The sequence below is a fragment of the Oncorhynchus masou genome, chromosome 31 (genome assembly GCF_036934945.1).
Source record: "Oncorhynchus masou masou isolate Uvic2021 chromosome 31, UVic_Omas_1.1, whole genome shotgun sequence".
Lineage (NCBI taxonomy): Eukaryota > Metazoa > Chordata > Actinopteri > Salmoniformes > Salmonidae > Oncorhynchus > Oncorhynchus masou.
Window position 1 is genome coordinate 25191620 of NC_088242.1, and position 23457 is coordinate 25215076.

Genomic DNA, 23457 nt, shown 5'->3' on the forward strand with positions numbered 1-23457 from the left:
GCAAATTGATGTAGTCAGAGCAAGAGTCCACAAAGCCTGGGGCTGTATTTTTTAATATATATATATATAAATAAAATAAGAATTTGTTCTTAACTGACTTGCCTAGTTAAATAAAGGTTAATATATATATATACCTTTATTTAACTAGGCAAGTCAGTTAAGAACAAATTCTTATTTTCAATGAAGGCCTAGGAACAGTGGGTTAACTGCCTGTTCAGGACAGAGTTACCAGCAGGTGTCTTGATAATAGAAAAAGTAGGTCAGTGGTTCCTGCACCACGTGCAATTGTTTTGGAGTTGTTTAAAGAATGATGAAATAGAAATATCAATAAATAAAGCGACACCTACATGCTTTTGAAAATGATTCAGAATTGCTTAAATACTTCTAACCACAAACTCAAGTAATCACTTTTTTTCCTTCCAATTATTATGCATGCCAACGTATTATCAAAGAATTAAAGCTGTAACATGTTGGGTGACCGGACCAAATTCATATAGAAATGTGGTATAAATCTGTCGTTCTCATTGAAAGCTAGTCTAAGAAGTGGTAGATGTGTTCTATGTGTGCGGTTTCTGTGATTCCATGTTGTTTTTTAAATATTTCCCTTTTGTACACCAGCTCCAAACACAATATTTTTGGTTATGGAAAATATATTTCAAAGCTGTTTAGATGGCACATTGTTTCTCTAAACTATACTTGCTTGTTTTGTCAAACTGAAATTAGGCTAACTATTAGAATTTTAGCAACCAAGAAACAGAGGAGTGATTTTTAACAGTAGGCAAAGTCATGTCAGGTGAAAATGACATCAAATATTTTACCATTGCAACATTTGACAATCACATTCACTGTGGTTGTCTGAAGCATGCACAGCTAGCAATGCATTTGCGATGTGTTATTCCCCATCATTTTCAACAATGTCAATGAGCGTCATAACCATTTTTCCTTTGCGGTACCTCAAACTGTTGTGATTACCAGCCGAGAAACTTTCATGAGTTGATTTTTATGCCAGGATCAGACTGTCTGGGCAGTGTCTTAACATGATCCTAAAACCTCCTCTGAGCTGGGAGTTTTTTTAGTCTTAAAAAATAGCTTTTAACAGGATTCCTAGGACCTTTTCGGCGATGCTTTGTGAATACGGGCCCTGGTCTCATCTCCACGCAATTGGTGAAGTCCATCATAAACTTCCTTCACCACGGAGTGGAGTGGAGTTTAATCCACCAGTAAGGTCCTTAAAAGCCAAGGAGTATTTTAGGCTCCTTTAGTCCATTATTGGGATACGGCTTAAAGCTGCAATGTTCAGAATCGCACAGCCAATTCCTGGTTGCAAGTTTGCTTGTTTTATCACAAACTGAAATGAGGCAATGTAGAGCAGGGGTATTCAACTCTTACCCTACGAGGTCCAGAGCCTGCTGGTTCTGTTCTACCTTTAAATGAACTGCACACACCTGGTGTTCCAGGTCTAAATCAGTCACTGATTAGAGGGCAACAACTGAAAAGCTTCGAGTTCCAGAGTTCTGTTTGAGGGGTGTCGAGAATAATTGTACTATTTAAAGAAATATTTTCTGCTGAAACTTGTGTACAAAACCAAAAGTAAGAGGCAAAAACGAAACTCAAGGGAAGCATAGAAATAGCGCACAGAAAAGATCGTACCGCTACTTAAACTTGTTTTCAATGAGAATGACATAGCTATTACTAACACTTCTATGTACATTTGGTGGAGTAGACCCAAAAGTTATATAATGCAGCTTTACGGTTATTAAGGTTTGGAGTACATCCCAAGGATCCCACTAACGTCAACCAAATCAGAAGAGTGGAGACTTAGCTAGCCAATTGGCTTTCTCTGGAGGTACCTAAGATTCAACCAGCATTTCAAGCATCACCATCCGCACAGCCAGCTGCCTGTGCAAGAAGCTAACTAACATTACCACATAGAAAGCTAATAGCTAGCTAAAATAGTACTACCAATTAGATACAATTTCCCCAAATTATTAAAATCACACATTTACATCGATTAAGCACTTAAATAAAAGTAGTATTCGTTGGATTTAAGTGGCAGTTTCAAACAAATAATGTTACCTAGCTAACCAGCCATTAAAGGAATTACTTTTTACACACGCACGTTTACAACTGTTCCCTCCCACCTCTGCCTGGCAGTCTGGCTGGTTGAGGCTTTAACGAGATAGGCCTCTAACACGCAATTCAAAAGGAGATCAGAAAATAATTGCAAACTTTACCGTGTTTTTGTAAACAAGTGTTCGGAAAGTAAACAATGCATTTATTATTAACAAGCAAAGACTGTCTAAATCGGAGGTGTGAGTGCATGGTAACTACAAACGCCATGGTAACTGTGAAACGTAGTTAATACTGCCGAAACATGCTACGGCGATGAGCATTGTGCTAGTGGCTAGTTACAATGCTAGCTAGCTGGCCTTTTCAGTTATAAAACAATACATGTGGTGTTTATATACAGTTCCGTGATTAACCAGGAGACAAGAACGCCGAAACATTTTAGCCTTCACAGGTTTATCTAAACGGGAAATATGGCTAGCAATGTAGCTGCTAGGCTAACTACGTTCTAAAAGGAGGGGCTCGAGATTTAAAATTCACTGGTGGTTGAAAGCTTGCCTCCGACATGACACTCAGTGAGCCGCCCGGTGTAAGCCAACTACAGCAAAACCCAATAGGTTAAAGTGTTTAGAATTCTTCGAATATATAACTAAAATGTTCAGTATTTAATACAACAGAAATACCCTTACCTGTAATTTTTCACAAATGTATTATTCGTGTAGGTCCATTTCTTATTTCAAGCGGGGTAGTCCGTCGGTGAACAATGACGTAGCTATTTTCCCCACGGGCAAATCCGGGTACTATCGAAGAAAGGCAACTCTTGATTCGCTTAGGCTCCGTGTGGAACGTGTTCATATGAGTCGTAGAAAGCACGTACACGTCTGACCTTTGTGTCGTGAATACCGTGCTCGACTTGTCTTTATACTATATATTTTTAAACACAGCTGATGGGGAGTTTGTAAGCATACATTATATTTGGTTAGTTTTCAATCCGTAGGTGTGTGTGTGCTATGCCTGTTTACTTCGAAAGCAAAGCTTATACAACTACTCCCAGATGATTCATGACTGTCTTAGGCATGCATAACAATAATTAACAGGAGTGAGTGTCTTAATTACCTCAAATTAAAGGGTGGTCAAACAAACAACCCAGTCTTATTGGCTTGATTACCTTCATCATATGGGTATGTTAATCACAACCACAAAATATGTAAATTAATCTTGACTAGATACTATGTCTGCAGACTCTCAGACAAGTGTAAATTAAATGATTTATTCTACAATTTGAATTTATAGTCACATTGTTACATCCAGGCAGAGAGACCACACACATTCAACCATTTGCACCAAATTATTCACATTTGGTAAGGTAAAGGGGTCGAATATAACAGGTTTGAAGATGGGCAGAGATGGTTGACGTCAGGTCCTGTCCGTGGAATGGGATGCTTGCTGCATGCTCTGAGTCTGTAGCTGACTGATCTGTCTCCTGAGTTGAACTATCTCATATTTCTGCTCTTCAACCCTTGTCTGCAAGCCATGGATAACCTGTGAGGAGAAGAGGGACATTGGTATCACAGATCAAACATCTCCAATGTGTAACACTCTTCTCCTGATATTTATTTACTGTCAGTAGTTGGCACCAGATTAAACATGCGGCTGAAAGTGACACAGGTCAAACCATTATAGCCAAGTGATGCAACTAGCATTTGGATCATATGTGTTTGAGCTTTTACAATAGCAGTGTAAAATATTATGGCAAGCAGAAATTCAACAAGTACATCAAACACATACACCCCAGTCATGAGCTTTTCAATCCCTAATGGTCAGGCAGACAGTATTGGGGCATTGGGACTGCTACCAACTGTCTTAGAGAAAGTTTATATCTTAGCCACAAGATTCCAAATTCCCATTATGCTTTTTTACACTGAGTTACACCAGGATCTGAACTCCATCATTGTTAGATTAAGACACAGTGTAGCCGGCTCGAGATATTGGTCGGAAAATGCCACTGTACTCCAAATTTTACCTTAATCCAAACTGATACATTGAGAAGATTGAAACACTGCTAGTTTTCCCATAAAACTGTCCCTTTCGTCCTCATGCTAGCTAGCAGTAGCCACTGCAGTCAATCTGGAATGGCAATCAGCCAATCAGCTCCTTTGTTGTTTAACGCAATGCTAGCATGAGGACAAAAGGGACAGTAAACTAGCAGTATTTCAATCTTCTCTATGTATAAATTTGGATAAAGATAACATTTCTGCATTGAGGTACGTTTTCCGACCCATTTCCTGTGCCAGCTCCGTTGTGTCTTATATAACCATTACAGCAGCTCAGTGTAAAGTGTAATGGTAGGCCAGTTTCTATCTGCAAGCCATCAAACTGATAAACACTTGAACTGGACAAACCACTTGCACCTTAGCACACATGCACTCACTCACTCCCACACACATCACAATTGCTGCTACAATACTTTTATTTTCTATTGCTAATACTGCACAATTTAAACACTTGCCCCCCAATCCCCACTTTCTGACACGTGTAAATATTGGACAATAAATTGTGCTTTCCCATATTATACACTGAACCAAGATATAAACGGAACATGTAAAGTGCTGGTCCCATGTTTCATGAGCCAAAATAAAGGATTGCAGAAATGTTGCATATACACAAAAAGCTTATTTCTCACAAGTTTTTTGCACTAATTTAATTTGTTTACATCCCTTTTAGTGAGCATTTTATCCTTTGTCAAGATAATCCTTTCACCTGACAGGTGTGGCATATCAAGAAGCTGATTAAACAGCATGATCATTACACAGGTGCACCTTGTGCTTGGGACAATGAAAGGCCACTCTAAAATGTGCAGTTTTGTCACACAACCCAATGCCATCTCATGTTTTGCGGATGAGTATTTGTCTCTGTAGTAAAGCTGTTTTGTGGGAAAAACGTATTCTGATTGGCTGGGACTGGCTCCCAAGTGGATGCCCTCTCATGCAGGCCCAGGCCAAATGAAACTATTTCAATTGACTGATTTCCTTATATATATTATATAAAAAATATTTTAAATTGTCACATGTTGCTTTTATATTGTTGTTCAGTACTTATGCTAAAATGTTTATTCTATTCTACTGAGCCGTTTACTTGATGTTTGTATTCTTATCTTTTATTATTTCTTATTGTTGTTGCATTGTCAAGAAGGAACCTGCAAGTAACCATTTCATTTAACGGCGTATACTATGTGTATCCTGTACATACGACTAATAAAACTTTAAACAATCAGTCTCATTCCCAGCCAGCCTAGTCATCCATACCATGTCTTTGCTGCTGAACAGCTCGCTCTGCAGCAGCTGTGTGGCGCTGGGTCTTAGAGTGGGGTCTCTGCTGGTCAGCAGTGTGATGTACTTGGCCAGGACAGGCCAGCGCTGGGAGAAGGAGTCTGGGACCTTCCCCTTACGGAGGTCCCCTAGCGTCTGAACACGCTCCATCTCTGTCCCAAAGGGCTGGAACAGCTCCTGGGCCACGACTCCTATACTGTACATGTCTGACTGCATTGGAGAAGAAAAGGCATAGTGATACAAATATTTAGATTTACTGTGTATCAATTACTTTATAAATAAAAATGTTATATTATCATCATTACAATTCAATAAAAGTTTGTTTTATGTAGAAAAGTCACACTGATTGTGCCCAGTCATTTTTGTGTGTCTTTCGAGCGGCTAGATGGTCTTTATCATACGGCCATCAGATTTGCCACCAATGCTCCATCACTGCACTCTATACTCCTCTGTAAACGAGTCATCTCTGCATACCCGTCGCAAGACCCACTGGTTGATGCTTATTTATACTCCCCTCTATCTGAAATATCTAATGCAGCCCTCATCCTCCTCATACAACACCGTTTATGCCAGTCACATTCTGTTAAAAAGTCTCTACAGCTAGCGACTGGAACAAGCTGCAAAAAAACACTCAAACTGGACCGTTTTATCTCTTCATTCAAAGACTCAATCATGGACACTGACAGTTGTGGCTACTTCGCATGATGCATTGTTGTCTCTACCTTCTTGCCCTGTGTGCTGTTATCTTTAGGGCTCCCATGTAGCACAGCGGTCTAAGGCACTGCATCTCAGTGCAAGAGGCGTCACTACAGTACCTGGTTGGAATCCAGGCTGTATTCCATCTGGCCATGATTGGGAGTCCCATAGTGTGGCGCACAAATGGACCAGCGTTGTCCGGGTTTGGCCAGGGTAGGCCATCATTGTAAATAATAATTAACTCTCATCTTTTTAAGTGGGAGAACTTGCACAATCGGTGGCTGACTAAATACTTTTTTGCCCCACTGTATTTGTCCTCTTGCTCAGTTGTGCACCGGGGGCCTCACGCTCCTCTTTCTATTCTGGTTAGAGCAAGTTTGTGCTGTTCTGTGAAGGGAGTAGTACACAGTGTTGTATGAGATCTTCAGTTTCTTTGCAATTTCTCGCATAGAATAGCCTTAATTTCTCAGAACAAGAGTAGACTGACGAGTTTCAATAGAAAGGTCTTTGTTTCTGGCTATTCTGAGCCTGTAATCAAACCAGCAAATGCTGATGCTCCAGATACTCAACTAGTCTAAAGGCCAGTTTAGTGCGTCTTTAATCAGAACAACAGTTTTCAGCTGTGCTAACATAATTGCAAAAGGTTTATCTAATCATCAATTAGCCTTTTAAAATTATAAACTTGGATTAGCTAACACAACGTACCATTGGAACACAGGAGTGATGGTTGCTGATAATGGGCCTCTGTACGCCTATGTAGATATTCCATTAAAAATCTGCCGTTTCCTACTACAATAGTCATTTACAACATTAACAATGTCTACATTGTATTTCTGATCAATTGATGTTATTTTAATGGACAAAAAATTAACTTTCCTTTCAAAAACAAGGACATTTCTAAGTGACCCCAAACTTTTGAACGGTAGTGTATATATTTCTGACATTATGGAGATGACTCACATTTGAATCATAGTGGGAACCCTCCAGCTGTTCAGGTGCTGCGTAAACAAATGTCCCCACTCCAGCGGTGTGAGAGGAACCTGCAGAAAGATTACAAGCATATCAAGAACACGCACAGGACCAGAGCTAGCCAGGGGAAATGTGTGGGTCAAGATCAGTGCTATGGCGTAAAAGGGATTTAGTTACACAAACCCATAGCACCATCTTCTGGTGATTTCAAGAACTACACATGGACAAAAGCGTACAATGGATTTACTTTGATACATTGTATACATCTCTGAGACGTTAACTGTTTACATATACATTGTAACAACCATTGAGCTTGTGGTGATAGAGACAGATGATAAAAATAGATTCATTCAGTTTTTCACCCGTGTTCTGTGAGGTGGAGGGTGGTTTTTCCTTGTCATCCATCATTTTATCCCTGCAAGCCAGTCCAAAGTCTCCAATCTTCACATGGCAGTTGTGTCCAAGCATGAAAATATTCCTGGGCTGTAAAACAAAATCATACAAAGTGTAAAATATTCACATAATATCCCATTTTTTTGTTGTCTGTGAGGTCATAATGCTAAAGGAGATTCTAAAACAGGGATTATTTTATACAATGCGTAATTCTATTTTGTCATTACCTCTAGGCCACGTTATTGCTTTAGTATATTTTTTAACTTGAATTTTTTATTCAAAATGGGTAATATTAGTAACAAACCATGCCTTAGTCCCTATTGCATGCATTATAAACTACAGCTTAATAAGAAAATCAGATTCAACGATGGAGTCCCCGGTGAATTTGATCATTTGCAGTTTAAAATTCACGAAGCAATAGTCAAAGGAGATGTGTCTAGTATTATCAAGCTTTTAAGATCTCACCCTGTCAATGAGCCTGTTCAGATTTGGAAATACTGTACTGTTTTTTCTACACTTCAAAGACAGGTAAGGTTAAGTGTTGAAAAACATGCCATGTTCGCTAGTCTAAATATATAGGCCCCTCAAAAAAGTTCTAAATCGTTCACAGGGAATAACTATCAGTTGGAGTAATACTATATGGAGCGTCTATGCGTTGTTTTCGTTGTTGTTGTTTTTTTGTAACAAATAAAGTCCTTAATATTATAATCATGAAATAGCTCAGGTAGGATACGCCTACGCGTAATATTACATACAGGTTATTTTTGTCAGTGGAATCAGCCATAGGTGATAGCTGTCACCAGCGATGCAGAATGATGACGTTTCCAAACGTGCTTATAACTGCCTTCTTGAGAAAAAACATCAGAGCACTGACAGAGTACAGCGCTGTACTTTACTGTTTTCTCAGAGGCTAATGTTGAGGCTGATAACCAGCATTTCACGATAACTGACATTTACAAAGAACCTTAAAACGTTTAAGTTTTTAATAATGTAGAGCAAAGCGAACGTACACTTTAGTAGGACCTTGATCTTCTAGCTATGGGGTATGGATACGAACGTAAATTTTTCAGATGCTGAATTATATGATGCGATCTTGATAGAAGACCTAGCGCGTATTAACGATTTTACCCCAAAACGGGGGTCCAACTTTTACATCGATTTAAGAACAACGGGACTTCTTCATGAAATCCTTTCAAAGGTAAAAACCCACAATAAAAACTTCAGACATGGTTTTCTCTAACGGTATGGTACAAAAGATTTCATGCAATCTGGAGTTATTAATCAACAACTCCAAGACCTCCAAAACTATTGAGCATGCGTAATAGCCATGTTATTGAGTTTACTCACAGATTATCCCATTATACTGACTAAATACTCAAGTGGGGCCATTCTAGCCAATCAGAGAGCAGATACGCGTGTGAACAACAGGCACAACACCGACATAAAGTGTTTTCTAAATGTTGCCAGGATGTCAAGTGGCCTACTTATATCTATATCTACACTCGTAACAAGTTGAGCATAACGAAATTTATATTCGATCAAATAAACCATCCTGGCATTTTTTTGTTAACCAAATTCGACACTCATTGACCTCCATACAAAAACTCCTCGCTTTGTGAGAAAAAAAAGTACAAAAAAACCAGCCACCTGCTGGAGAATACAGATTTGGGGCCCAGCTATTCCTCTCGTTCAAATATCCATCGCAAAAAATCTATTTTGCATACAACATACATAAAATACAATACATAACAAGTTAGGGAACAGCAAACTTCATGCAATCCAACACATTTTACTATGAGGCAGAGAGAAAAATTGTACGTTTTATGCTATTCTACACATTTTTGCATGAAGCTGAGAGATACTTTTGCTGTTTTAAAAGCACATTTTCTGCAATTGTACACATTTTGCCATAGGACAGAGATAAACATGTGCTGTTTTATAGCTTATCTCGTGCTATTTTTCACATTTTGCCATGACAATGAGAGAAAATTGTGCAGTTTTTAAGCAAATTTCCTGTAATTGTACACATTTTGCCATGAGGCGGAGAGAAAATTGTGTAGTTTTAAAGCTAATTTCCTGCAATTCTACACATTTTGCCATGCGTATGACGTGTTAATATGCTATCTGGGGGCCCTGACCTCCAGGTGTCCCCCAGCCCGTTCGGTAACAAACATTTAGCATTCCTAACATGTTTTTCTAAGTCTTTAAACAAGTTCTCTCTCGCTCATTGCCTACAGGGCTTAGCAATTCTCCCCCTCCACCTGGCTGCATCTTACAGGAGAGTGAAGAGCCTTGAGAGCCTTCTCTCTGCCGGGGCAGACCCGGAGATCAGGTATCCCTATATGAACAGGTTCCACTGGTTTAAGTCATACACTGAAAAGGGATGACCATAATTAGAGCTTTCAAATGATGATACTGCTCTGTATAACTAAGCAACATTAGACGATTGAGTTACATCCCTAAACTTCAGCATGACCATTAAAAATGTCCTAAACATGAAAAAAGCTCTATGAGTAATGCCAGTATTTGGAAGTGGCACCACAAGTCTCCATAATCTCCTTTATGTGAAAAAAAAATCACCACCAGCAAAACAAAACCATTCTGACAAGACCATTTCCCCCATGTCCTCCTTGCGACCTTCAGGGACCAGCGAGGGCGCAACGCCCTGCACCTGGTGATCACCCACTGGCCCACCATCCTGGCCTCCTGGCCCAAGCCACGCACCAAGTTTGAGATGGCCATGATGTCCATGCAGCACCGGGCCGAGGCCTGCCTCAGGGTGCTCTGCAACCACGGAGTCAACATCAATGCAGAGGTAATTGATTGATTGGTTAATTGAAAATTTCATCTAAAATTGTTCCATCCCTATGTTGAAAAAAAAAATGTATGCATATACTAACCTCATTATCAAGGATAAATACAAAGCATGATAAAGTTGCCTGTAGAGATGCTGATCTTATTGTCCGTTTTGCATTTCCACCCAAGGGTTCAAGCTGAGCCAAGGTCTGTGCCTAAAGAGCTGCGTTTACACAAGCAGCCCAATTCTGATATTTGTTTCCACTAACGGGTCTTTTGACCAATCACATCAGATCTTTTCACATCAGATCTTATTCAGATTTGTCATCAGAATTGGGCCGCCTAAACGCAGCCGATTGGAATTAAACCAGAAGTCATGAACAGGGGCTTTTCTGCATAGAAAAGTTTTGGGAAGTAAAGAAAAAAGAAAAAATGTTTTTGGGGATGGAAAAACTGAAAAACGTTTTTCAGTGTAAACTTAAAATGACTAAAACCAGATGAAGTATGTAGAAAAGGTAATGGACCTACATCCTTTTAATAAGATAATCTTTGAGAACTAACAATCACCCAAATAATAGCTAGACAGTCGGGAAGAATCTCAAATAAAAAATTAAAAAATACATTAAGGAGTATTTTTGTCATGGCATAGGGCCCCCATTCATTTTGTTATAATGTTTGAATCACTCAGATAGCATAAGGGCCATTCCACTGTAACAGAATTACGCTTTGACTCTGTTTTCACTTTCAAATGTATGCCAAACCGAAACCATTGATTTCAAAGTTTAACAAACCATACAACTCTATGCACTTAGTTCACAAAAACTAAATTGGTGGAATAACTGTGCAGAATTACTTTAAAATCGCCTTCAAGTTTTCATGCAACAATATTTTCCAAAAATTCTTAAATATCTGCTCTGAATTAAGATTCAAAGATGTCTGCTGAAAGAATAGGGTGTTAGCTATGACAGTTTGAAAAAATGTATTTTGGTTATTTAGCTACACTAAGTGAAGTGGATTTACACCCGGAAATGGAATTACGGTAACATAATTACAGAAAGAGAGGGGGCTCATGAGTAGGCGTCAGTAAGAGCTGGGACAGGTGACATTAACTGGACAGTGAGAGATAAGCAGAGAGAGAGAGAAGAGAGGGGTTGTCCAGACAGACTGTTTTAACATTCTTGGTTATACCAACAGAAAGACAAAGAAAAGAGTAGTGCGCTGAACATAACAGTATGCCACTGAAAGGGAGGACTGTAGCATGTGACCCAACTGTGGTTTGTGACTGTTATGATTTCCCATTGTAGCCAATTTAGTTGCAGTTAATCCGTTACAGATTTTTTGGGTATGTCCGTTACCAATTACTTAATAATTAATAATTCATAAACAAAATTGGTTTCAGTAAAATCACCAGGTCTACCATTCCTTGTTACTTTGGTTTACATTATCCTCCCTCATGAGGGAGAGAAATGAGAACATATCCTAAAGATATGTGGGTTTTTGGTAACGGAATTGCAAGGCAATATTTCTTAAACTTACAGAACGTAAACAATTTCTCCAAAACTAAATATAAAAGTGTTGATATTAGTTGGCAGGGGTCTTCTTTATGACAACATTTTTGTATTTTGATGTATTTTTGATAACTTTCAAGGCTTTTTCTGGTAGATGTTTTCTAAGACCCATTTTCCATCTGTTTATCCAGAAATTAAAGCTTTTAATTATGCCTAATTTTTAAGATGGAAAATGATTGAAGAATGTTTTTCCATTTCGCAAAACTATATAGACTCAGCTATCATTTGACACCCATTTGACACCCAATGCTCCTATGAACTTCACATGTTGATGCTTATGGGTCCTTTTAGATGGAAATGCCCATAAGCCATGGTCAAATGTGTAGAATTGCAGGAAAATAGCTTTTAAACAGAAAAATTATGTCACTGCGGTCAACCGGAGGGCCTCCTAAAATTCCGGCTGGCGACCTCATCATTGGCCATGGCCACAACCTTGCCACGCCCACCACCTAAGCCACATTTTGATCCAAGCTTTGAAGCACCTTAAATTAAATTTAGGAAAAAATGGCAAACTCAGCTTCATCATTCATTGAATCAGATGGCTCATTCATTCTAAAAACGATTGATATTGTCAAATAAACGTCGCTTTTTCAGGACACTGTCTTTCAAAGGTAATTCGTAAAAATCAAAATAACTTCACAGATCTTCATTGTAAAGGGTTTAAACACTGTTTCCCATGCTTGATCAATGAACCATAAACAATTAATGACCAAGCACCTGTGGAACAGTCGTTAAGACACTAACAGCTTACAGACGGTAGTAATTAAGGTCACAGTTATGAAAACTTAGGACAAAAAAAGAGGCCTTTCTACTAACTGAAAAACAGCAAAAGAAAGATGCCCAGGGTACCTGCTCATCTGCGTGAATGTGCCTTAGGCATGCTGCAAGGAGGCATGAGGACTGCAGATGTGGCCAGGAGAATAAATTGCAATGTCCGTACTGTGAGACGCCTAAGACTGTGCTACAGGGAGACAGGACGGACAGCTGATCGTCCTCGCAGTGGCAGACCACGTGCAACAAAAACCTGCACAGGATCGGTACATCTGAACCTCCTGTACCCGTCCCGCAGGTGTGATGGCAACAACAAGTTATACCAGGAACGCACAATCCCTCCATCAGTGCTCAGACTGTCCGCAATTGGCTAAGAGGGGCTGGACTGAGGGCTTGTAGGCCTGTTGTAAGGCAGGTCCTCACAAGACATCACCGGCAACAACATCGCCCATGGGCGCAAACCCACCGTCGCTGGACCAGACAGGACAGGCAAAAAGTGCTCTTCACTGACGAGTCACAGTTTTGTCTCACCAGGGGTGATTGTCGGATTCGTGTTTATCATCGAAGGAATGAGCGTTACACCGAGGCCTGTACTCTGGAGTGGGAACGATTTGGAGGTGGAGGATCCGTCATGGTCTGGGGCGGTGTGTCACAGCATCATCGGACTGAGCTTGTTGTCATTGCAGGCAATCTCTACACTGTGTATTACAGGGAAGACATCCTCCTCCCTCATGTGGTACCCTTCCTGCAGGCTCATTCTGACATGACCCTCCAGCATGACAATGCCACCAGCCATACTGATCATTCTGTGCGTGATTTCCTGCAAGACAGGAATGTCAGTGTTCTGCCATGGCCAGCGAAGAGCCCGGATCTCAATCCCATTGAGCACATCTGGAACCTGTTGGATCGGAGGGTGAGGGATAGGGCCATTCCCCCCAGAAATGTCCGGGAACTTGCAGGTGCCTTGGTGGAAGAGTTTGGTAACATCTCATAGCAAGAACTGGCAAATCTGGTGCAGTCTATGAAGAGGAGATGCACTGCAGTACTTAATGCAGCTGGTGGCCACACTAGATACTGACTCTTACTTTTGATTTTGACCCCCCTTTGTTCAAGGACACATTATTCCATTTCTGTTAGTCACATGTCTGTGGAACTTGTTCAGTTTGTCTCAGTTGTTGAATCTTGTTGAATCGAGTTTACTTTATAAAAAAAAAAATTAAAGTAAACTTAGGCATGATAGGCCAGCAACAAACGCTATAAAGTATATCTGACCAAATTATGAAAGACAAGAATTGTAATTTTAAATTCTGTAAAGTGAGCATGGAAGAGATTAAAATAATTATTGTTGTCTATCAACAATGACAAGCCACCGGGGTCTAACAACTTGGATGGAAAATTACTGAAGATAATAGCCTATTTGCCATATCTTCAATTTATGCCGACTAGAAAGTGTATGCCCTCTGGCCTGGAGGGAAGCAAAAGTCATTGCTCTACATAAAAATAGTAAAACTCCCTTTACTGACTCGAATAGCCAACCGATCAGCCTGTTACCAACCCTTAGGAAACTTTCAGGAAAAAAATTGTTTGACCAGATACAATGCTATTTTACAGTAAACAAATTGACAACAGACTTTCAGCACGCTTATAGGGAAGGCCATTCAACAAGCTCAGCACTTACACAAATTACTTATGATTGGCTGAGAGAAATTGATAATAAAAATATTGTGGGGGCTGTATTGTTAGACTTCAGTGCGGCTTTTGACAATATCGTTCAGTCTGCTGCTGGAAAAACGTATGTTTTATGGCTTTACACCCCCTGCAATACTGTGGATAGAGAGTTACCTGTCTTAACAGAACACAGAGGGTGTTCTTTAATGGAAGCCTCTCCAACATAATCCAGGTAGAATTCAGGAATTCCCCAGGACAGCTGTCTAGGCCCCTTACTTTTTTCAATCTTTACTAAATGACATGCCACTGGCTTTAAGTAAAGCCAGTGTGTCTATGTATACTGATGCCTCAACACTATACACGTCAGCTACTACAGCAACTGAAATGACTGCAACACTTAACAAAGAGCTGCAGTTTCAGAATGGGTGGCAAGGAATAAATTAGTCCTAAATATTTAAAAAACTAAAAGCATTGTATTTGGGACAAATCATTCACTAAACCCTAAACCTCAACTACATCTTGTAATAAATAATGTGGAAATTGAGCAAGTTGAGCTGACTAAACTGCTTGGATTAACCCTGGATTATAAACTGTCATGATCAAAACATTGATAGAACAGTAGCTAAAATGGGAAGAAGTCTGTCCATAATAAAGCGCTGTTCTACCTTCTTAACAGCACTATTAACAAGACAGGTCCTATAGGCTCTAGTTTTGTCACACCTTGAGTACTGTTCAGTTGTGTGATCAGGTGCCACAAAGAGGGATTTTGGAAAAGTACAATTGGCTCAGAACAGGGCAGCACAGCTGGCCCTTGGATGTACACAGAGAGAAAACATTAATAATATGCATGTCAATCTCTCCTAACTCAAAGTGGAGGAGAGATTGACTTCATCACTACTGGTATTTGTGAGAGGTATTGACATGCTGAATGCACAAGATGTCTGTTCAAACTATTAGCACACAGCTCAGACACCCATGCATAACCCACAAGACATTCCACCAGAGGTCTCTTCACAGTCCCAAATCCAGAACAGACTATGGGAGGCGCACATTACTACATAGAGCCATGACTACATGGAACTTTATTCCACATCAGGTAACTGATGCAAGCAGTAGAATCAGATTTTTTTTTTTAAACAGATAAAAAAATACACCTTATGGAAGAGTGGAGAATGGGAAGCAACACAAACATAGGCACAGACACATGCATACACACACACACACACACACACACACACACACACACACACACACACACACACACACACACACACACACACACACACACAATAACATAGGCACTATACACACACATGGATTTTGGGTTGTAGATATGTGGTAGAGGAGTGTGGGGCTGAGGGCACACACTTAGTGTTGTGAATTCTGTAACGAATGTTTTGTCATGTTTTTTTAAAATTGTATAGCTGCCTTAATTTTGCCGGACCCCAGGAAGAGCTAGTGGGGATCCATAGTAAATACAAATACAAAATTCTAGGTGGACAGTGACGGCCGCCACACCGCGCTTCACCTGGCCGTTCGCTATGGAGCCCTGCCCGCTATCAGCATCCTGGCGAGCCACGGTGCCAAAATCAACACCATCGACCACTTTGGGATGATGCCACTGCATATGGCTGCCGGGATCCTCAATACAGAGATGACAGCCAGCCTGATCAAGCTTGGGGCCGACGTCAACAAGGTTTTTAGTTTCTTTGTTATTTGTGTTTTACGTAACCCATTTTCAACTCCTCCTGTCAAGCTTTGAAGAATGTTTCTGGTGAAAGCATACTGATGTTTAGAAGTGCACATTTTAAATATAGTTTGCTTTGAAGGTGATGAGTAAGTCGGGTAACAGCCCCCTCCACCTGGCTGCCCTGGCGGCGGCCAACAAGCCAGTGAAGGCCCTGGGAGTGGACCTGGGCTGTATCATTGAGCTGCTGGATCAGGGGGCTGACCCGAACACAGTGAACCATGCCGGGCGCACGGCCCTGCACGAGGCCTGTAGCGGGGGCCACGAGGCCGTGGTGGCGCTCCTTCTGAAGTATGGAGCGGACATCAACCAGCTGACCACCGCAGGGGAAAACTGCCTCTTCCTGTACCTGGATCAGAAGCTCAACCTGAGGCACACCTCTCTGTTGTGGAAGCTCCTCGCCATGACTTACCCCCTGACCATCAGCAACAGAGATGGCCACCTTCCCAGCTCTTTAATGCTCCCAGAGTACTTTGACCAGCGAGACCAGCTACTGAACCTGTGCCAGCAGCCTAGGAGCCTCATGGACATATGTAAGATCCACATCTACCAACGCTATCGGAAGAGTCATGGTAGAGAATGCCTGAAGCAGGTTCTGCCAGACAGGGTGCATGACTTTGTGTTTAACCATTGGGAAAACGCATGTGATGTCATGTTTGTTAAGGAGGGTGATGACATCCCACCTCGGTTCCCCCGCTTTCCCAATATGGAGGACTTCACCATGCCTCAAGGAGTCTAACTCCTCCTGTCCAAGGAGATGAAGGCTACAGCATGTTACTTTAACATTTTAACACACATTACCTCAACATATTCCATGAACCTCCAGAGATATGGAGAGGTTCACAAGTGATCAACCTCATCAGAGAGCAGCAAAATCTCCTTTGTTATTATTTGATGGTGCACTTCTTTTTCTTATGAAATTAAATAATATACACTTGCAAAGAACATACCTTCAGGTCTCTATGCATGATTCCTCTAGAATGAATGTATTCTACACCTTTAAGTATTTTATGTAGAATGCTGAGGGTTTGTTTCATGTCCACAGCCCCATAAGGATCTGAAAAACAAAAGACAAAAAATACTCATGAACAAATTCTGCATAATGTAAACCTAATCAAAACAGTGATAAATGTTGCATGAAAAACCAAAGCCACAAAGAGGTGCATCTCATTGTGCAAGTTACCTACAGTACCAGTGAAAAGTTTGGACATATCTATTCATTACAGGGTTTTTCATTATTTTTACTATTTTCTACATTGTAGAATAATAGTGAAGACATCAACACTATGAAATAGCACATATAGATTAATGTGGTAACCAAAAAAGTGTTAAAAAATCAATATATATTCTATATTTGAAATTCTTCAAAGTGGCCAATCTTTGCCTTGATGACATCTTTGCACACTCTTGTCATTCTCTCAACCAGCTTCACAAGGTCACCTGGAATGAATTTCAATTAACAGGTGTGCCTTGTTAAAAGTGAATTTGTGGAATTTATTTCCATCTTAATGCATTTGAGCCAATCACTTGTGTTGTGACAAGGTAGGGGTGGTATACAGAAGATAGCCCTATTTGGTAAAAGACCAAGTCCATATTAATGCAAGAACAGCTCAAATAAGCAAAGAGAAACAACAGTCCATCATTACTTTAAGACATGAAGGTCAGTCAATCTGGGAAATGTCAAGTACTTTGAAAGTGTCTTCAAATGCAGTCGCTAAAAGCACTATGATGAAACTGGCTCTCATGAAGACCGCCACAGGAAAGGTAGACCTAGAGTTACCTCTGCTGCAGAGGATAAGTTCATTAGAGTTACCAGCCTCAGAAATTGCAGCCCAAATAAATGCTTCACAGATTTCAAGTAACAGACATCACAACATCAACTGTTCAGAGGGGACTGTGTGAGTCAGGCCTTCATGGTCGAATTGCTGCAAAGAAACCACTACTAAAGGACACCAATAAGAAGACACTTGCTTGGGCCAAGAAACATGAGAAATGGACATTAGACCAGTGGAAATCTGTCCTTTGGTCTGATGATTCCAAATTTGTGATTTTTGGTTCCAACCGCCATGTCTTTGTGAGACGCATGGTAGGTGAACGGATGATCTCCGCATGTGTGGTTCCCACCGTGAAGCATGGTGGTGGCCTGTGGGTGATTTGGTTTGGGATGAGTTGGACCGCAGAGTTAAGGAAAAGCAGCCAACAAGTGCTCAGCATATGTGGAAACTCCTTCAAAACTTTTGGAAAAGCATTCCAGTTGAAGCTGGTTGAGAGAATGTCAAGAGTTTGCAAAGCTGTCATCAAGGCAAAGGGTGGCTACTTTGAAGAATCTCAAATATATTTAGATTTGTTTTAACACTTTTTCGGTTACTACATGATTCCATGTGTTATTTCATAGTTTTGATGTCTTCACTATTATTCTACAATGTAGAAAATAGTAAAAATAAAGAAAAACCCTTGAATGAGTAGGTGTGTCTGGTACTGTACATCCAACACATGGTTTCCATGTGTTTGATGCCATTCAATCTGCTCCAGCTATTATTATGAGCTGTCCTCCCCTTAGCAGCCTCCTGTTCCCTCAACAAAGTTACTAAGCTTACCTTAACGTAAGGCTCTGGGTGTCTGTATTCAATAACATTTGACCCTGAAATAGCAGCAAAAAAAATGGTCAGTGAGTGAACATCAATGATAAACAAGAAATCTGACCAGGCATGTCCCGCATTACATTATCACTAAATGGACACATCAAGTGTTACCTGTGAAACAATGGAGGTGCTGACAGCATGCAGTAGTTCAGTGAAGCCTCTGTTGTATTGAAATCTGATTGTGCTGAACTCCTCACTGATGGTTAATAGGGAGAGGACATTCTTCGCTGCTAAATGCTGACCAATGACTGGAGAGGACAGCAAAGACAAGGAAGTCATTCACTGTGTTGTTATTGTTCACAAGTTCTTTTTTTGACTTTTTACACACAAAAAATATATTTCCTGAAGTCAGCGATGCAAAATGGTGGCAAAAACACAGACAAAAACAGAGTTTACCAAGTTACTTAGTTGAAAATAATCCTATTCTAACCTCTCTCTACACAACAACCAGAGAATGTTCATGTTTTACTAACAGAGAGATGGAGTTTAGTCGATCCTCTTTACCTTTGAAAAGCATATGTGAGCGGGTCGGGTCCCTCTCATAAACAAAGCACAGGTGTTCCAGCAGGGAGCCCAGCAGCAGCTGGTTGGTGAACTCCTGGATGGATGGGTACTGTTTGCCTGCCATCAGAACCTCAGTTGTTATCGGAGTCTGACGCTGTGTTTACATAGAGGATGAGGAACAGGACAGAGGAAAGGCTGGTAAGTGTTTGTAACAAGATTATAGATTATGTAATAGATTGGATAACAGCAAAGTTGTGTTTCAACAGTACCCTCCAAAACTTTCTTGTAGCTAGGAGATGATGCCCAACATAATGTAAAAAAAAAAAAAACTTTAATACCCCTTTATAGCGAAATTAGTTTTTTGTAAAAATGTAAGGGGGAAGGATGTAGCCACAGAATATATTGTATCTGCCCCATGATACTGATGATGTGGGTGTGGAGCAAAAGCAGCCCTCAAATTTGGTTGGGACTAAATAGAGTATTGATTTGACCGGAAGTTACTTTTTGTAGCAAGTTAGGAGAGCATCTTAGCTAACCCTAACCCAAGTCTCCTAACCTGCTGCATAAAGTCACTTCCGAATATACAGTGGGGCAAAAAAGTATTTAGTCAGACACCAATTGTGCAAGTTGTCCCACTTAAAAAGATGAGAGAGGCCTGTAATTTTCATCATAGGTACACTTTCAACTATGACAGACAAAATGAGAGAAAAAAGCCAGAAAATCACATTGTAGGATTTTTAATGAATTTATTTGCAAATTATAGTGGAAAATAAGTATTTGGTCACCTACAAACAAGAAAGATTTCTGGCTCTCACAGACCTGTAACTTCTTCTTTAAGAGGCTCCTCTGTCCTCCACTTGTTACCTGTATTAATGGCACCTGTTTGAACTTGTTATCAGTATAAAAGACACCTGTCCACAACCTCAAACAGTCACACTCCAAACTCCACTATGGCCAAGACCAAAGAGCTGTCAAAGGACACCAGAAACAAAATTGTAGACCTGCACCAGGCTGGGAAGACTGAATCTGCAATAGGTAAGCAGCTTGGTTTGAAGAAATCAACTGTGGGAGCAAATATTAGGAAATAGAAGACATACAAGACCACTGATAATCTCCCTCAATCTGGGGCTCCACGCAAGATCTCACCCCGTGGGGTCAAAGTGATCACAAGAACGGTGAGCAAAAATCCCAGAACCACACGGGGGGACCTAGTGAATGACCTGCAGAGAGTTGGGACCAAAGTAACAAAGCCTACCATCAGTAACACACTACGCCGCCAGGGACACAAATCCTGCAGTGCCAGACGTGTCCCCCTGCTTAAGCCAGTACATGTCCAGGCCCGTCTGAAGTTTGCTTGAGAGCATTTGGATGATCCAGAAGAAGATTGGGAGAATGTCATATGGTCAGATGAAACCAAAATATAACTTTTTGGTAAAAACCCAACTCGTCGTGTTTGGAGGACACTGGCTCTCTCCACTGGCTTCCAGTTGAAGCTCGCATCCGCTACAAGACCATGGTGCTTGCCTACGGAGCTGTGAGGGGAACGGCACCGCAGTACCTCCAGGCTCTGATCAGGCCCTACACCCAAACAAGGGCACTGCGTTCATCCACCTCTGGCCTGCTCGCCTCCCTACCACTGAGGAAGTACAGTTCCCGCTCAGCCCAGTCAAAACTGTTCGCTGCTCTGGCCCCCCAATGGTGGAACAAACTCCCTCACGACGCCAGGACAGCGGAGTCAATCACCACCTTCCGGAGACACCTGAAACCCCACCTCTTCAAGGAATACCTAGGATAGGATAAGTAATCCTTCTCACCCCCCCCCTTAAATGATTTAGATGCACTATTGTAAAGTGGCTGTTCCACTGGATGTCAGAAGGTGAATTCACCAATTTGTAAGTCGCTCTGGATAAGAGCGTCTGCTAAATGACTTAAATGTAAATGTAAGTCAAAGTCCAGACCTGAATCCAATCGAGAATCTGTGGAAAGAACTGAAAACTGCTGTTCACAAATGCTCTCCATCCAACCTCACTGAGCTCGAGCTGTTTTGCAAGGAGGAATGGGAAAAATGTCAGTCTCTCGATGTGCAAAACTGATAGAGACATACCCCAAGCGACTTACAGCTGTAATCGCAGCAAAAGGTGGCGCTACAAAGTATTAACTTAAGGGGGCTGAATAATTTTGCATGCCCAATTTTTCAGTTTTTGATTTGTTAAAAAAATTTGAAATATCCAATAAATGTCGTTCCACTTCATGATTGTGTCCCACTTGTTGTTGATTCTTCACAAAAAAATACAGTTTTATATCTTTATGTTTGAAGCCTGAAATGTGGCAAAAGGTCGCAAAGTTCAAGAGGGCCGAATACTTTCGCAAGGCACCGTATATACCCTTTGTTGGCAATGACAGAGGTCAAACATTTTCTGTAAGTCTTCACAAGGTTTTCACACACTGTTGCTGGTATTTTGGCCCATTCCTCCATGCAGATCTCCTCTAGAGCAGTGATGTTTTGGGGCTGTTGCTGGGCAACACGGACTTTCAACTCCCTCCAAAGAGTTTCTATGGGGTTGAGATCTGGAGACTGGCTAGGCCACTCCAGGACCTTAAAATGCTTCTTACGAAGCCACTCCTTCGTTGCCTGGGCGGTGTGTTTGGGATCATTGTTATGCTGAAAGACCCAGCCACGTTTCATCTTCAATGCCCTTGCTGATGGAAGGAGGTTTTCACTCAAAATCTCACGATACATGGCCCCATTCATTCTTTCCTTTAGACCGATCAGTCGTCCTGGTCCCTTTGCAGAAAAACAGCCCCAAAATTTGTTTCCACCCCCATGCTTCACAGTAGGTATGGTGTTCTTTGGATGCAACTCAGTATTTACATTTACATTTACATTTAAGTCATTTAGCAGACGCTCTTATCCAGAGCGACTTACAAATTGGTGAATTCACCTTCTGACATCAGTGGAACAGCCACTTTACAATAGTGCATCTAAATCATTTAAGGGGGGGGGGTGAGAAGGATTGCTTTATCCTATCCTAGGTATTCCTTGAAGAGGTGGGGTTTCAGGTGTCTCCGGAAGGTGGTGATTGACTCCGCTGTCCTGGCGTCGTGAGGGAGTTTGTTCCACCATTGGGGGGCCAGAGCAGCGAACAGTTTTGACTGGGCTGAGCGGGAACTGTACTTCCTCAGTGGTAGGGAGGCGAGCAGGCCAGAGGTGGATGAACGCAGTGCCCTTGTTTGGGTGTAGGGCCTGATCAGAGCCTGGAGGTACTGCGGTGCCGTTCCCCTCACAGCTCCGTAGGCAAGCACCATGGTCTTGTAGCGGATGCGAGCTTCAACTGGAAGCCAGTGGAGAGAGCGGAGGAGCGGGGTGACGTGAGAGAACTTGGGAAGGTTGAACACCAGACGGGCTGCGGCGTTCTGGATGAGTTGTAGGGGTTTAATGGCACAGGCAGGGAGCCCAGCCAACAGCGAGTTGCAGTAATCCAGACGGGAGATGACAAGTGCCTGGATTAGGACCTGCGCCGCTTCCTGTGTGAGGCAGGGTCGTACTCTGCGGATGTTGTAGAGCATGAACCTACAGGAACGGGCCACCGCCATGATGTTGGTTGAGAACGACAGGGTGTTGTCCAGGATCACGCCAAGGTTCTTAGCGCTCTGGGAGGAGGACACAATGGAGTTGTCAACCGTGATGGCAAGATCATGGAACGGGCAGTCCTTCCCCGGGAGGAAGAGCAGCTCCGTCTTGCCGAGGTTCAGCTTGAGGTGGTGATCCGTCATCCACACTGATATGTCTGCCAGACATGCAGCGATGCGATTCGCCACCTGGTCATCAGAAGGGGGAAAGGAGAAGATTAATTGTGTGTCGTCTGCATAGCAATGATAGGAGAGACCATGTGAGGTTATGACAGAGCCAAGTGACTTGGTGTATAGCGAGAATAGGAGAGGGCCTAGAACAGAGCCCTGGGGGACACCAGTGGTGAGAGCGCGTGGCGAGGAGACAGATTCTCGCCACGCCACCTGGTAGGAGCGACCTGTCAGGTAGGACGCAATCCAAGCGTGGGCCGCACCGGAGATGCCCAACTCGGAGAGGGTGGAGAGGAGGATCTGATGGTTCACAGTATCGAAGGCAGCCGATAGGTCTAGAAGGATGAGAGCAGAGGAGAGAGAGTTAGCTTTAGCAGTGCGGAGCGCCTCCGTGATACAGAGAAGAGCAGTCTCAGTTGAATGACTAGTCTTGAAACCTGACTGATTTGGCTCAAGAAGGTCATTCTGAGAGAGATAGCGGGAGAGCTGGCCAAGGACGGCACGTT

General features: G+C 41.8%; 3 protein-coding genes across 3 annotated transcripts in view; 1 reads left to right on the forward strand and 2 right to left on the reverse strand.

The window, feature by feature from the left end:
- usp42 (ubiquitin specific peptidase 42) overlaps positions 1-2849 on the reverse strand; it is a 28823-nt gene extending 25974 nt beyond the window's left edge. The window contains exon 1 of the mRNA XM_064950449.1: positions 2757-2849. The gene's annotated coding sequence lies outside the window, so the exon portion shown is untranslated. The remainder of the gene's footprint in view (positions 1-2756) is intronic.
- A 474-nt stretch (positions 2850-3323) lies between these two features.
- Positions 3324-20065, reverse strand: eif2ak1 (eukaryotic translation initiation factor 2-alpha kinase 1; the record flags this gene model as incomplete). Its single annotated transcript, XM_064952762.1, has 10 exons — positions 3324-3609; positions 5373-5606; positions 7053-7132; positions 7424-7544; positions 16955-17061; positions 17785-17789; positions 18602-18645; positions 18758-18894; positions 19151-19304; positions 19970-20065. Coding segments are annotated over 10 exons (1104 nt in total), but the record flags the coding sequence as incomplete, so codon positions are not given.
- Positions 8500-16869, forward strand: LOC135524851 (ankyrin repeat domain-containing protein 61-like). The gene is made up of 5 exons (XM_064952712.1): positions 8500-8652; positions 9692-9786; positions 10098-10269; positions 15753-15953; positions 16087-16869. Exons 1-5 carry the CDS (start codon positions 8500-8502, stop codon positions 16741-16743), a joined length of 1278 nt encoding a protein of 425 aa, XP_064808784.1. The 3' UTR covers positions 16744-16869.
- Positions 20066-23457: the final 3392 nt, after the last annotated feature.

What these genes read in the sequence shown, in the direction of transcription:
- LOC135524851 (XM_064952712.1), top strand. Translation starts at nt 8,500, where the DNA reads ATGGATACGAACGTAAATTTTTCAGATGCTGAATTATATGATGCGATC. An exon ending in TTCATGAAATCCTTTCAAAG is followed by an intron (nt 8,653 to 9,691) that starts GTAAAAACCCAC and finishes CATTGCCTACAG; the next exon opens with GGCTTAGCAATTCTCCCCCT. An exon ending in TTGGGGCCGACGTCAACAAG is followed by an intron (nt 15,954 to 16,086) that starts GTTTTTAGTTTC and finishes TTTGCTTTGAAG; the next exon opens with GTGATGAGTAAGTCGGGTAA.